Raw genomic sequence first — 16,159 nt, forward strand, 5'->3', positions numbered from 1 at the left:
ACAAATATTTCCAACTACAAGCTCTTTGCTTTCCATATTTTGTGAGGAGGTAGTATGGCTCATAACAAGAAAAACTTGTCCACTAACCATAGGCTCTAAAATCCATACCTTGAGGGCTGTGAACATTTGTTCAGTAGAAGATGTGTGTTTCACAGTAGCGAAGATGAACAATTGCTCAAGCTCCTAAGAAATGCTTTTCTGTGCTCACGTTTTTTGCCTCGAATGATCGTTCCTGTTGGGACACGCTGTGTACGCAGTGATTTGGCTGCCTCAAACGCTGTCGTTTTATGCAATCTGAAATATATCTGGCGTTCAAAATACCTACGCGAGATTTTCATATTGCCTCTCTCGCTTCGTGCAAACTATTAGTCCTATAGATAAAATGAACAGGCTGTAGTTCTTGAGTTATTCAAGAAAAACGTAAAAAATTGACCCTTAAACGCACCTCCACTCCCACACTCAGGCACCACCGGTCAGAATTTGTAATATATTTTTCTTGTCACTCCCTCCTACCCGTGAACAAATATTTGCGACTGCACAAATTATTTTCCACATTCGTCCTTTTTTTGGTCGTCACTGAGTGGCCTTATTACGCCACAGTCATTTACAGATTGTGAATTTGACGTTTCTGTAAATTTTTCCTAACAGTTCTGTGAATTTAAATAGCATGAAATAAACATTTACATCGTTATGTTTGTCAGGTTTCCTGACTACGAAAGTACTGTGCTTGAAAGGGCTAAGTTTGAATCGAATTATCAACGTCGTTACTTTTAGCGTGAAATTTACAGAAGACGTTTCTCTTTCATTATCCTCACGTGCATAGCACTTCGTCTTCAGGTCACAAGTGCCCCATCGGGACCATCCGACCGCCGTGTCATCCCCAGCTGAGGATGCGAATAGGTGTTTTCTGTGACCGGAGCCGCTACTATTCGGTCGAGTAGCTCCTCAGTTGGCATCACGAGGCTGAGTGCACCCCGAAAAATGGCAACTGCGCATGGCGGCCCGGATGGTCACCCATCAAAGTGCCGACCACGGCCGACAGCGTTTAACTTCGGTGATCTGTCGGAAATCGGCGTACCCACTGCGGCAAGGCCAATGCCCAACCTCACGTGCATATTTCAATTAATAATGTTAACGGAATAGCCGACTATGACCGAAGCGAATATCTGGAATAGTTTGTGAATCGGAAACTTTTGTACATTGCTAGTAGGGAGTACCGTGAACGACTTACCAGGAATATTAACTAGCTAAGGATGACTTTGGGAGATGCAGATGGGTTTGAAAGTCACTTTTTTACGTTTTCCTGGAATAACTCGAAAGGCGTGACGTCCATCGAAAACACATCCTAGTTTCAAAATATAACTACATCGACTTCCTTCAGAAAGTTCATGTTCATTTTCTCCTGTGAACTGAGAGTTTGCGCGTAGCGAGCGAGGGATTGTGAAAATCTCGCCTGTAGCTTATTAAGGTCAGAAGTAACATTTCGGGTTGCATAAAACGACAGCGGTAAGGGCAGCTGAATAATCCTGTATGTACACTAGTGGTCATTAAAATTGCTACACCATGAAGATGTGCTACAGACGCGAAATTTAACCGACAGGAAGAAGATGCTGTAATATGCAAATGAGTAGCTTTTCAGAACATTCACACAAGGTTGGCGCCGGAGGCGACACCTACAGCGTGCTGACATGAGGCAAGTTTCCAACCGATTTCACATACACAAACAGCAGTTGACCGGCGTTGCCTGTGGAAACGTTGTTGTGATGCCTCGTGTAAGGAGGGGAAATGCGTACCATCACGTTTCCGACTTTGATAAAGGTCGGATTGTAGCCTATTGCGATTTTGGTTTATTGTATCGCGACATTGCTGCTCGCGTTGGTCGAGATCCAATGACTGTTAGCAGAATATGGAATCGGTGGGTTCAGGAGGGTAATACGGAACGCCGTGCTGGATCCCAACGGCCTCGTATCACTAGCAGTCGAGATGACAGGCATCTTATCAGCATGGCTGTAACGGATCGTGCAGGCACGTCTGGATCCCTGAGTCAACAGATGGGGACGTTTGCAAGACAACAACCATCTGCACGAACAGTTCGACGACGTTTGCAGCAGCATGGACTATCAGCTCCGAGACCATGGCTGCGGTTACCATTGACGCTGCATTACAGACAGGAGTGACTGCGATGGTGTACGTAACGACCAACCTGGGTGCACGAATGGCAAAACGTTATTTTTTCGGACGAATCCAGGTTCTGTTTACAGCATCATGATGGTCGCATCCGTGTTTGGCGACATCGCGGTGAACGCCTATTGGCAGCGTGTATTCGTCATCGCCATACTGGCGTATCACCCGGCGTGATGATATGGGGTGTCATTGGTTACACATCTCGGTCGCCTCTTGTTCGTATTGACGGCACTTTGAACAGTGGACGTTACATTTAAGATGTTTTACGACCCGTGGCTCTACCCTTCATTCGATCCCTGCTAAACCCTACGTTTCAGCAGGATAATGCAGAACCGCATGATGCAGGGCCTGTACGGGCCTTTCTGGATACAGAAAATGTTCGATTGCTGCCCTGGCCAGCACATTCTCCAGATCTCTCACCAATTGAAAACGTCTGGTCAATGGTGACCGAGCAACTAGCTCGTCACAATACGCGAGTCACCACTCTTGATGAACTGTGGTATCGTGTTGAAGCTGCATGGGCAGCTGTACCTGTACACGCCATCCAAGCTCTGTTTGACTCAACGCCCAGGCGTATCAAGGCCGTTATTACGGCCAGAGGTAGTTGTTCTGGGTACTGATATCTCAGTATCTATGCACCCAAATTGCATGAAAATGTTATCACATGTCAGTTCTAGTATAATATATTTGTCCAATGAACACCCGTTTATCATCTGCATTTCTTCTTGGTGTAGCAATTTTAATGGCCATTAGTGTATTACAATGTACGCCATTTGACAAATAAATAAATACAAATAAACAGGAGTAATGCTGAGTGGTGTTCCCTCCACGTAAGGTATTGTTAAGAAAAAAATTATGGCTGGCAATGTTGTGACAAAGACGGCAGCAATTGTGGGAGTTTATTCCAGTAGGTGACGAGGTATTTCCACGGACGTTGTCTGCTACGTGCAGGTACGCTCGCAGAGGCAAGAAGGGGAAGGTCGGTCGGTCGGTCGTTACCCAGGTGTACTCCGCGGCCGCTGTGGGAGCCACGGCGGGGTCCAGAACCGGCCATGACAAAGGCGACAAGCCGAGGTGGGAAGAAAGACACCGGCCGCTTCATCGCCGATGCGCGCCGCAGCCTCTGCAGAGTCCCGTGTTTCTGCAAATGGAAGTGGCGGCCGCTGCCCGCGGCTCGTTTTTCTCGCCGGCAGCAGCAGCAGCAGCAGCAGCCGCGCTCTGGATAAGGCCAGAGCCGGGGGCAGCCGCAGACAATGGCTGGCCGGTCGCGCGCGGCCTTGAACCGCTGCCGCCGCCGCCGGCTGGTGGGGGGTGCCGACACCTTGTACCTACACCGCCATCCCAGCCCCACACCGTGTCCCAATTTGCAAACCCGGCTGCTAGCGGCGGCTCGTCCCCTGTGGTCCCACAACCCGCGCAACGCACGACTACCGAAAGCGCTCGGATTTTATTTTTAACCTGGGTCGGCTGATGTGATACCAGTGTGAATTCGCACGTCCTCTGCGTTTCCCATTTGAACAAAGACAGAAAACTTATCATAACAAACGGGCAAAGAGAAAATTTGTAATATAGTCTGTAAACTCAAGAGCGAGGAGTGCTTTTGGTGGGGGAAATGGCCTTTCCCGGAGGAACGCTTCTACCGGACTACAGGGGCACCCAAAATCTGTTGCCCGTTACCCGTTTCGCGGTGTATATCGCGGGGCAGTGATATACGTCGTTCTGTTTGTGGGATGTTAGTTGCGAGTCTCAGTTAACTTGGTGTACTTGCCGATATATTTCGATATCGGGAAGATCAGTTTGGATTCCGTAGAAATGTTGGAACACGTGAGGCAATACTGACCCTACGACGTATCTTAGAAGAAAGATTAAGGAAAGACAAACCTACGTTTCTAGCATTTGTAGACTTAGAGAAAGCTTTTGAAAATATTGATTGGAATACTCTCTTTTAAATTCTGAAGGTGGCAGGGGTAAAATTTGTACAGAAACCAGATGCCAGTTATAAGAGTCGAGGGACATGAAAGGGAAGCAGCGGTTGGGAAGGGAGTGAGACAGGGTTGTAGGCTCTCCCCGATGTTATTCAATCTGTATATTGAGCAAGAAGTAAGGGAAACAAAGGAAAAGTTCGGAGTAGGTATTAAAATCCATTGAGAAGAAATAAAAACTTTGAGGTTCGCCGATGACATTGTAATTCTGTCAGAGACAGCAAAGGACTTGGAAGAGCAGTTGAAAGGAGGGTATAAGATGAACGTCAACAAAAGAAAAACGAGGATAATGGAATGTGGTCGAATTAAGTCGGGTGATGCTGAGGGAATTAGATTAGGAAATGAGACACTTAAAGTAATAAAGGAATTTTGCTATTTGGGGAGCAAAATAACTGACGATGGTCGAAGTAGAGAGGATATAAAATGTAGACTGGCAATGCCAAGGAAAGCGTTTCTGAAGAAGAAAAATTTGTTAACATCGAGTATTGATTTAAGTGTCAGGAAGTCATTTCTGAAAGTATTTGTATGGAGTGTAACCATTTATGGAAGTGAAACATGGCCGATAAATAGTTTGGACAAGAAGAGAATAGAAGCTTTCGAAATGTGGTGCTACAGAAGAATGCTGAAGATTAGATGGGTAGATCACATAACTAATGAGGAGGTATTGAATAGAATTGGGGAGAAGAGGAGTTTGTGGCACAACTTGACTAGAAGAGGGGATCGGTTGGTAGGACATATTCTGAGACATCGAGGGATCACCAATTTAGTATTGGAGGGCAGCGTGGAGGATAAAAATCGTAGAGGGAGACCAAGAGATGAATACACTAAGCAGATTCAGAAGGATGTAGGCTGCAGTAGGTACTGGGAGATGAAGAAGCTTGCAGTGAGTAGAGTAGCACGGAGAGCTGCATCAAACCAGTCTCAGGACTGAACACCACCACAACAACAACAACAACATCGGTAAGTGATGGATAATCGTCTAACATTGCAACAAAATGTGCAGAATACGAAGATGAGGAGGTATTTGCGGAGTAACGAGCGTTCGATCGTCTCTAATGTTATTATAGCGTGTATTAAAGAGGCAACGCAAAAAGAACTGTTGGCTAATATTACCAACCCAATCAAACGGCAGCAATTTATGCAAACGTTAGACTCGCCCAATAGGACGCATAAGGAAGGAACGCGAAAATAAGTCTCATTGTTTACTGCATTCGCCACGAAGGAGAACTAATAATTTTCGGAGGAAACCCATCGTTATACATAGTTTCAAAATCACGTAAAACCTTTAATGATGATGGAACACTAAATCTCTGTCTCGGTCACTATTCACTTGATTCTAAGAAATATTGCTTGAAATATGTGCGCAATAGCTATTCTAAACACTGCTGAAATTTCCTTCAAAACACGTGCACCGATTCTGGACTTCTGGGCAGAAAGCTTGACATACGAGTTGCGTTTACATATTAATTTTAATTTTTTGGTAAGAACTTCATGTGTTAGTCTGCAGCAATGTCATACTCTCCAAAATATTCCCCGTTACATACAATACACTTGTAACCTCCCCACGCAAAATTGTCTAAATAATAATAATGAATATGATTCTAATTTTTGTGTAACCTCAGAACAAAATTGGTTCCCATTTATAACCTCCCTACAGAAATTCATTCACATTTAACCTCCACACAAAATTTGTTTCCCATTCAATGTACCCACAAAATTCATTACTCATTTAATGTAAGCTCGAAACAGAAAAATTCCTGAACCTCGTAACAAAAAAATAAATTCAGGAACCTGGTAAATTTTGGACGACAGCAGTGCTGCGTCATGGCCCTGTAATATCATTCTGAATAAAAGCAAAAATTCTTACTTCAATAAAGTCGCCAACTATCTGCTCTTACAATAACCTTTTTCCGGCACAGCTCTGTGCAATGCTGGCCGATAGATTTGTCATTTATGAAAGGAAGCAACTGATTTTTCTTTTGCAACAACCGGAATGATCATGGATTGGAGAAATTAGTAAATTCTTTAAATTGAAATGAATGCTTGTTGGAAATTACTTTATATGACAAAGATTATTATTAGGACATTTTTAAAAGATTTACATGGGAGTTCACATAACATTACTAGATATGCGCGAGGCTGCTTTTTACCTGATACAATAATATTCAGGCTCCGGCATCGCTGCACCGCGACCGGCCCAGTCAACATGATACACTATACCAGACCAGAGCAGACTGCAGACCAGACACAGACTAGCAACAACTTACTGCTACAGCCACACAGTTCCTACTCAGTCAACACTGCTCTCTGGTCAGCGATTCTCTTATACCTTGCATATCGCAGGCAGCGCATGAGCAATACATCGAAATTACATCTGCTCGGACCTCTTACATAAAATTACATCTGTATTACATCTGCTCGGACTTCTTGCATTCATCCAAGAAGCACGTTCACAAATACGTATTTGTAAACACTTCACAGATGTTTCTGTCCATGGTGTGGTCAAAGACGAATTTTTCGTAGTGCTAAAAGTATAATTATTTAACATTTGGCATATGCACGAAACAACTGACATATAATATCTTTACAACAGATCTTTAAAATTACTGAAATAGCTGTGGCTTCCGAAATCTGTTTGTTTATTTAACATTGACTCTGGATGTTTGATTTTGTAGAGCTATATCTCCAGTTGTTCTAACAGATTTAGGGTCTTACCAATGGCTTCTTTATGTAATACTACCAATTGTTTTCTAGATTGTTGATGGCATGTTTCGTTTCAAACATAAGTTGTGCAATGACTGATTTTTCAAAGTGGTTGAGCCTGAAAGGGTTTACATGTTCTTGAAAACGGGTTTCTGCCTTTTTTCCCTACACAGAGGCAGGACAACTGAGGCATGATACTTTGTACAGGCAGAAACTTCAAAACTCGTTTTCAAGAACATGTAAATGAGGTAACAAAAGTCATGAGACAGCGACGTGCAAATATGCAGTTGGCAGTTGTATCGCGTACACAAAGATATAAAAGAGGGCAGTGCTTTGGTGGAGCTTTCATTTGTACTCAGCTGATCCATGTCATAAGGTTTCCGACGTGATTATGGCCGCACGACGGGAGTTAACAGACTTTGGACGCGGAATGGTAGTTGAAGCTAGACGAAAGGGGCATTCCATTTCGGACATCGTTAAGGAATTCAATATTCCGAGATACACAGTGTCAAGAGAGACCGCATGTCCGGCATTACCTCTCACCACGGACAACGCAGGGGCCGACGGTCTTCACTTAACGACCGACAGCAGCAGCGTCAGCGTAGAGCTGTCAGTGCTAACAGACAAGCAACACTGCGTGAAATAACTGCAGAAGTCAATGTGGGACGTATGACGGACGTATCAGTTAGGACAATGCGGCGCAATCTGACGTTACAGAGCTATGGGCAGCAGACAACCTACCCGAGTGTCTTTGCTAATAGCACATCGCCTGCATGGCTCTCCTGAGCTCGTGACCATATCAAATGGCTCTGAGCACCGTGGGACTCAACTTCTGAGGTGATTAGTCCCCTAGAACTTAGAACTAGTTAAACCTAACTAACCTAAGGACATCACACACATCCATGCCCGAGGCAGGATTCGAACCTGCGACCGTAGCGGTCTCGCGGTTCCAGACTGCAGCGCCTAGAACCGCACGGCCACTTCGGCCGGCGTGACCATATCGCTTAGACCTGTACGCCTGCAAAACGATAGACTGAGCAGATGAGTCCCGATTTCAGTTGATAAGAGCTGACGGTAGGTTTCAAGTTTGGTGCCGACCCCACGAAACCGTGGACCCAAGTTGTCAACAAGGCATTCCTCAAGCTACTGGTGCCTCCACAATTCTGTGGACGAGGTTCTCTGGACCAACTGAACAGATCATTGACTGGAAATGGTTGTAAATGCTGACGTTCAGCCACTTGGAGGCCATTTGCAGGTATTCACAGACTATGTGTTTCCAAACGACGATGGAATTTTTATAGATGACGATGGGCCTAGTCATCGGGCCTCAGTTGTTCGCGACTGGTTTGAAGAACAGGCGGACATTTAGAACGTTTGATTTGGCCACCCAGATCGCTCGACATGAATCCCATCAAACACTTGTGAGACATAATCAAGAGGTCTTTCGAGAAAAAAATCCTGCACTGCGAACGCTTTCGCATTCTGGATTGCTATAGAGGCATCAAACCAGTCTCAGGACTGAAGACCACAACAACATAGAGGCAGCTTGGCTCGGTACTTCTGCAAGGAACTCCCAACGACATGTTGAGCTCATGTCACATCGAGCTGTATCGCTACGACGGGCAAAAGGAGGTCCGACACGTTTTTGGACTTTTTCAGCTCACAAGGGGAGGCCGCCAATTGTGAAACTCAGATTCGATTCATACTGCGCATAATAAAAGCTCATGGCCAGAGGTGTAATGTGGCAAAGCACCAAGATGCACTTCTCAGCCGTTGTCGAGAAAATCGACAGTTAAAAGAAACCGTTGCGGGTGAAATATTCTCGACGATTAGTGATTTTCTACAGCGTCGTGGCGCAGCGGTAAGCGCTCGGGTTCGTAATCCGAAGGTCGCCGGATCGAATCTCTCGCAACGCAATTTTTTTTATTATTAGTTTTTTGTAATTCAAATTATATATATATATATATATATATATATATATATATATATATATATATATATATATATATAAGTATTAATGAATTGCTTATGCATGTTGGTGAAGGCGGATCGCTCTCCGATTGTACCGCCTCCATTTTTCCGTTTTTTTTAACAGGGTGTACCAAAGCTCTCCCGTCCGCACTGATTTTCGTCAATGTTATAAGTTGCGCTAGGGACCGCATCTACCTTCTTTCGAAGTTAGCAGGCAACTACGCTGTTATGCGGCGGCTCGTTTCGGCCCATTCAACATCTGTCATTCAAGTGTAACGAGCGAGTAACGGAGTTTATATTTCATACCTGCCACAGCAAATTTGTGTTCGTGGGGTCTCTATTCTAATTCGAACGTTTACTTACGCTATACGTATTCGTTTCGGAATATCGTTTCTACGTCTTCCGTTAACTGTGCGTGGTTAACATTATGAAGACAATTAATAACATTTATGAAATACAACTTTGTTTGCGGAAAACATAATGATGTTCGAAGTCGCCAGTTTTTCCACGACAAACGACTTTCAACAACTTATTATATGCATAATTGTTGCAACTGATTGCCGGGAATTTTATATATATATATATATATATATATATATATATATATATATATATATTTGAATTATAAAAAACAAATACTAAAAAAAAAGGGTTGCATAGCGCGAGATTCGATCCGGCGACCTTCGGATTACGAACCAGAACGCTTACCGCTGCGCCACGACGCTGTAGAAAATTATTAATCGTAGAGAGTATTTCACCGCAACGGTTTCTTTTAACTGTCGATTTTCTCGACAACGGCTGAGAAGTGCATCTTGGTGCTTTGCCACATTACACCTCTGGCCATGAGCTTTTATTATGCGCAGTATGAATAGAATCTGCTATTTCACAATTGGCGGCCTCCCCTTGTCAGTATATTCATTCCTGTTACTGTCTTGCATCTAATCGTCATTTAAATTATATGCTGTATCTTTTGTTTAGCGTTTTTAAGGACTATTGAGAAACATATTTCCATGTAGAATACAAATAACAAAGCGCAGTGCACGAAACTTTCTCCAGACAGGAAAGTTAGTGACTTTTTCCAAAGAAAATGATGTGCTTCTGGGTATAGTGAATCTGTCGAAATATCGTAGTGGCTGTCTTACAACTTTTTATACGAGCGTCGTTGCGAAAGTAATGCCTCCCACTTTTTTAGGTGACTCTGGATATCCGCGACAGATGTCGTTTGTGAAGTGCTAATATCTGAACCTTCCTCTTTCATTTACAGCTGGTTCCTTTGTTCTGCGGTAGTTGGCGTTAGAAAAAGATTTTTTTTTTTTCTTTATTGTATTTCAATTCCCCATCGGGGCGGGCTGGCAGCAGCATATGCGCTGCTCTTCAGCCGAAAGACATAGAACAAAACAATAGAAGACATTTAAAAACAGCAAAGGAGAGAAGAAGGCGAACATAGATATAAAAAAGGGAGAACATCATGGAAGGCAATATACAAAAAAACGGGGTGACTGTAAAATGGAGATAAAAAACTGTTTAAAAGTAGCACACACAAAAAGCCACACACTGCGACGATTAAAAGAACACAAGGCACAGTATGACTGGAGCATAAAGGTGTTGACGGATGGCATAGCACACAACGTAACACTGACAGCGAACCTCAAGGCAGTACACAATTAAAATCACACCTCTTGACGCACACGAGAAACAGCACGAAACACAACACTGACGTGGCACACTGATGATGATCAATACAGAGGATCTGCCAGGTTCAAGGAGATGAGGGAGACCTGAAGAAGGGAGGGAGGGGAAGAGATGGGGGAGGGGAATGGGGGGCGCTCGGAAGAGGGCCAGGTAGGGAGGGATGTGGGAAGGAGAGAGGCAAGTATGGGGTGCTGGGTCTCAGGGGAGGGGGGGATGGAGGAAAATCCGCTCTGGGAGAAGGAGGAAAGAGGAGAAGGGGGCCCTGGGGAGGGGGGGGGGGAACAAGGCCGGGTTATAGTTGGAAGGAAGGGTATATGTCACGGCGAAGTTCGTCATCCGGGAGGGGGAGGCATTGGAAATTGCCCTGATGAAGGAGATGGAGGGTGTGGAGGTGGAGAGAGGGAGGGATACAGCAATAGAGGCGCGGCAACGGGCGGGGGGTGGAGAGGAAGGAGGAAACCAGAGGGTGGGGGGGATCAACCCTGTGAACAATGTAAAGGATGCGGAGATGTTGGAGGAACAAGAGGAGGTGGGGGAAGGGGATCAGTTCATACAGGAGCCGTGTGGGGGAAGGAAGGCGGATACGGAAGGCAAGGCAGAGCGCATGGCGTTCAAGGATTTGGAGAGCCTTGTAAAAGCGGGTGGAGGAGTTGGTCGTCAGCAGAGAAGGAGGGTCGGAAGCCACACTGGGTAAGGGGGAGGAGGTGGTGTTGAGCAAGTTCCCGATGGATACGGTGGGAGAGGATGGATTCAAGGACCTTACTGAAGACGGAGGTGAGGCAGATGGGACGATAGGAAGAGGCGGCAGAAGGGGGTTTGTTGGGTTTGAGGAAGAGGAGGACGCGGGAGGTCTTCCACAGGTCAGGGTAGAAGCCAGTAGAGAGGATGACATTATAGAGATGGGCGAGGACAGTTAGGAAGGAATAGGGGCTTTCTCGAAGGTGACGGTAGGTGACACAGTCGTGACCAGGGGCCGTGTTGCGTTTGGACTGGAGGAGAAGTTTAATGTCTTGTGCTGTGATGGGAGTGTTGACGTCAGAGGGGGGCAACTGCCCCAAGTACTGGAGACTAGGAGCAAGTGGAGCGACTGAGGTATCAGCACGTTCCATGACGGTGGGGAAAAGAGAATGATCAAAGTGGGGATCATCGGGGATGGAGAAGACCTCGGAAAGGTGGGAAGCGAAGTGTTTGGCCTTACTGAGGTTGTCTGGAAGGGGGCGATCGTTATGGAGAAGGGGGTAGTGGGGAGCGGAAAGGGAACCAGTAAGACGATGGAAGGCAGACCAGTACTTGGAGGAGTTGATAGGGAGGGTGGCATTGAGTCGTGTGCAGGTCTGGCGCCAGTCCCGGCGTTTCGTTGCTGTAATAAGGTTCCGTACGTGTCGCTGTATTTGCCGGTGGCGTTGGAGTGTATCCCTGTCACGAGTGCGGAGGAAGGAGCGATAGAGGCGGCGGGATTCACGGAGGAGGAGGACAGCCCGCGGAGGGAGAGTGGGACGGTGTGGGTGGATGGTTTTAGTGGGAACATGGGCCTCCACGGCGTCAGTAATTACCGTCTGAAGGAAGGACGAGGCGCGGATGATGTCGTCAGGATGGCGATAGGTAAGAGGGTGGCTTTCGACCTGGGTGGAGATGGAGTCCCGGTAGGCATCCCAGTTGGCACAGCGATAGTCATGGACGACCTTGGGAGGGGGTGCAGGTTGCGGAGCCGGAGGGGGGCGGTTTGCAGACGTTATGGTGAGAAGGACAGGGAGGTGATCGCTACCTGTGGGGTCAAGGACGGCGACAGTGATACGCCCAAGGAGGTTGGCGGAGGCAATGACAACATCGGGGGTGGTGTTACTTTCGGGTCGGGTGTGCTGGGGAATGGGAACAAGGTCACCCTGGATTGTGGAGAGGAACTGATGCCACCGCCGAAGGGCAGCAGGAGTGCGGCTATGGATGTTGAGGTCGGCGGCAATCACATAGGTGGAGAAGGTGTGGTCAATGTGTGAGATGAAGTCATAAGGAAGAGGAGCAGTGGAGCGGACATAGATGGTGGCACAGGTAATGGTGAGGGAGGGGAAGAAGACGCTAAGGATAATGTGTTCAGTGGGGTCATTGAGGAGAGGTTGTGGCCGGACGGGGATATGCTTAAGGTGGCCAATCGCGACTCCACCCTGCGCACGAGGACCAGGAGCATCAGTGCGGTGGAGGATATAGGGGGAGGTGCGGATAGAATGGTGGGGCTGGAGAAAGGTTTCGTTCAAGAGGAAGGTGTCGACCTGGTGGTGGGAGAGGGTGTGCATGAGGAGGTATTTGTTGGAGCGGAAGGAGCGAATGTTCTGGAAGAGGATGCGAGACTCGTGCCGCGCCATGACGGGAAGGAGGGGGGGAAGAGAGGGAAGGGAAGAGACTTAAACTAGGGTGTCGAGGCGGGTGAAGGTGAAGTGGGCTTGGTTGTGGGAGTAAGTGGCGAAGGTGTTCAGGTGGAAAACAGAGCGAGCAGCAAGGGATATTTGTTGGAAGGTGTGCGGGCGCTGAAAAGGGTGAATGTTTTGGAGTACAACGGTAATGAACCGGATGATGTCCTCGGCCGTGGGGGGTGGACGGAGGGAATTGTTAGGATGGACAGGAGGATCGACGGGACGAACTGGGACTGTAAGTTCAGGGGTGGCTGGAGGGGGTTTAGCTTTACACTTGTGGGAGTATGTGGGATGGGGGCCATTGCAGGTATTACAGGAAGGAGGAGCAGCGAGGTTGGGGCAGTTCTTGAGAAAGTGGGAGGCCTTGCAATGGGGACAGGTGGGGGGGTTTTGGCAGTTGGGAGTCAGGTGGTCATTGTACATCAGGCACCGTTGGCAATGGTAGGATTGGGGAGGGGATTTGGAGGATTCAACAGGATGGCGACGGTGGTATATCAGGGCACCCTGGGTGAGGAGATGGTCTATGGATGGGGCGGACTCTGAGAATACCCGCATGAGGTAGGTGGGACCAGAGGCATTGTGGATACGGTGGGCAGAGCGGATTTCCAAGTCCGGGTGGGAGTTCAGTTCTACCAACACTTCATCCTCTGTGATCACCGGGCTGAGCTTGGTGATCACAGCGGTGTAGGTGGGGGGGCGACGGGGAGGCTGGGGCTGACGAGGAGTGGAAGCGGAAAGGAAGGGTGTCAGAGAGGCGTGGGGGCCAAACATAACTCGTGGGAGTTTTCGCAGGAGGTCTGTGTGAAATGATGGGGACGGGGACTTGATAAGGACTGAGTCCCTGCGGGGAATGAGTTGGGAGATGGGAGCACCAGGTAAGTACTTTCGTATTTCCTTGGTGAGGGTACGAGCGTCGAGGAACTTAGGATCGGGAGTTGACAGGACAAAGGTGTGGAGGGTGGGGGCCAAGGTAGGGGTGGCAGGAGGAGGGGTGGTGTCCATGGTGACGGCAGGGGGATGGGGAGGTGGCGTTGATTTTTTGTGGGAAGTGGCGGGAGCAGAGTCGGTAAGGACGCGCTTTTGGGGTTTTTTGGAGACTGGAGGCTGGGAGGAGGGGAGAGGGACGGGGAGGAGAGGGAGGTGGCGGGTGGCAGATCCCTGTGGCGTAGTGGAGGCACTGGGAGAAGCAGCTGGTTCAGTGGTGGTGATGGTGGCTCGGCGCAACGTGATGCGTGCGGGAGATGCAGAAGACAACGTGACGGGGTCGGTGAGAGAGGGGAAGCCAACCACCTGAGGGGCGGCAGCAGAGGCGGCAACAGAGGCATACGTGAGGGCGGGGGTAGTAGTGGGAGCTGTTGAGGGTGTGGAGGCTGGAGGAAGGGTGTAGAGGTGTGGGTATACAGCAGGGGAGGAGATAGGGGGGTGGGTAAGTGGAGGAAGGGAAGGGGAGGTGGAAGGAGGGAGGCCAGAGGCGGCACTCCAGGAAGTGACTGTGGGAGAGGGGGAGGGGGAGGTGTAGATGACGGTGGAGGTTGGAGTACTCATTGCAGACGAACGGCGACGGACAGACGGACGTGCAGCAGGCGGCGTCGGCGTCGGCGATGGGCAGCGGCGAACAGCAGGCGGCGTCGGCGTCGGCGTCGGCGGCGAACAGACGGACGAAACGCAGGCGGCGGCGGCGGCGGCGGCGGCAACGGTTGCGACGACGGCGATGGACAGCCAGCAGGCGGACGGACGGACGGACGAACGAACGAACGAACAGCGACAGCAGCGGGCAGACAGACAGACAGACACACACAATTTTCGAAGACGGAGATTCCACCCTGAGAGTAGCCCAGGCTTTGCAATCTGACGCTTTCGACGGAGAGGATCCAACCCTCTAGATGGCTAGAAAAAGAGTGTTCCAAAATGGAGTCTGATATGAAAGTGCATATAAAACAGCATTGTGCGATTGAATTCCTCACTGCTGAAGAAACTGCGTCGATTAAAATCCATCGACGCTTGTTAAAGGCGTATGGAAACGATACAATAGTCGTGAGAAATGTGAGGGTATGTGTACGGCATCTTCAAGGTGGTGAAAAGGGTGTGCATAACAAACCACAGCCTGGTCGATCCTGCACAGCTGTTATCCCTTGCAGTGAAGAGCGTCTTGAACAACTCATCCGTGCTGATCGGCGGATAACGGCCAGACAATTGTGTGCAAAAGCTGAATGTCGGCTGTAATCCCTTGGAAACAATATTGGAACATATCTGTTATCGCCAAGTCTGTGCGAGATTGGTCCCACGGATGCTTACAGAAGAACAAAAGAACTCGTCGAATGGAAATTCGTCGGGACCTGTTGGACCAATATGATGAAGCTGAAGGTGACAATTTTCTGAATGTAAAACAATAAACTGGTAGCCAAGATCGCAGGAATTCTTTTTATTCCATGATTACCGGTTACGGCGAAACTCAAGTCGCCATCATCGGATCTTAGGACACATCCAGGTTACAACATCAAGGCAAACAATAGCGATATTAATAGTTGCCTGTTACACGCAGGCATTACAAAATTGAGTTACGACAGTTTTGTAAGTCCTGCGTGTTACAGGCAACTATTAATATCACCATTGTTTGCCTTGATGTTGTAGCCTGTATGTGTCCTAAGATCCGATGATGGCGAAACCGGTAATCATGGAATAAAAGAATTCCTGCAATCTTGGCTTCCAGTTTATTGTTTTACAAGCACCTAGATCGCTCCCACATGAGCATAATGCGCGCCCTACAAAATGTTCTGAATAGCACCGTCACCGGAGATGAGACCTGGTGTTCCCACCATGAGCCGGAATTCGAAAGACAGTCCATGGAATGGTGACTTGCAGATTTTCCATCAAAGAAGAAACTCAGGACACTGATGCCTGCAGGCAAAGTGATGTGCACAGTCTTCTGGAATAGCCAAGCTGTGGTTCTTCTGGATGTCCTGGAGCCTGGATTAACTTCAATTCAGTATGCTACAAGACGACCCTGACTAAGCTGAAAGCCCGAATTTCCAGGGTAAGACCAGAGAATAATACCAACTTTTACCTGCAACATTATAACGCCTGGCGCCATACCAGTTCTGCAACGACGCAACTCACTGTAAAATTCGGCTGGACTCTCTTACAATACCCACGGTACAGTCCCGATTTAGCGCCTTCAGACTTCCATTTCTTTGGGCCTCTGAAAGCTGGACTACGTGGCTA

At 47.9% G+C, this 16,159-nt stretch overlaps 1 protein-coding gene across 1 annotated transcript in view; it reads right to left on the minus strand.

Annotated features, from left to right (window-relative positions):
• Positions 1-3,282: 3,282 nt before the first annotated feature.
• Positions 3,283-16,159, minus strand: part of LOC124615646 (homeobox protein engrailed-1-like) — a 127,115-nt gene continuing 114,238 nt past the window's right edge. The window contains exon 3 of the mRNA XM_047143658.1: positions 3,283-3,581. Coding sequence (XP_046999614.1) covers positions 3,283-3,581 — 299 coding nt within the window. The remainder of the gene's footprint in view (positions 3,582-16,159) is intronic.

This window comes from Schistocerca americana, chromosome 5 (assembly GCF_021461395.2).
Source record: "Schistocerca americana isolate TAMUIC-IGC-003095 chromosome 5, iqSchAmer2.1, whole genome shotgun sequence".
NCBI lineage: Eukaryota > Metazoa > Arthropoda > Insecta > Orthoptera > Acrididae > Schistocerca > Schistocerca americana.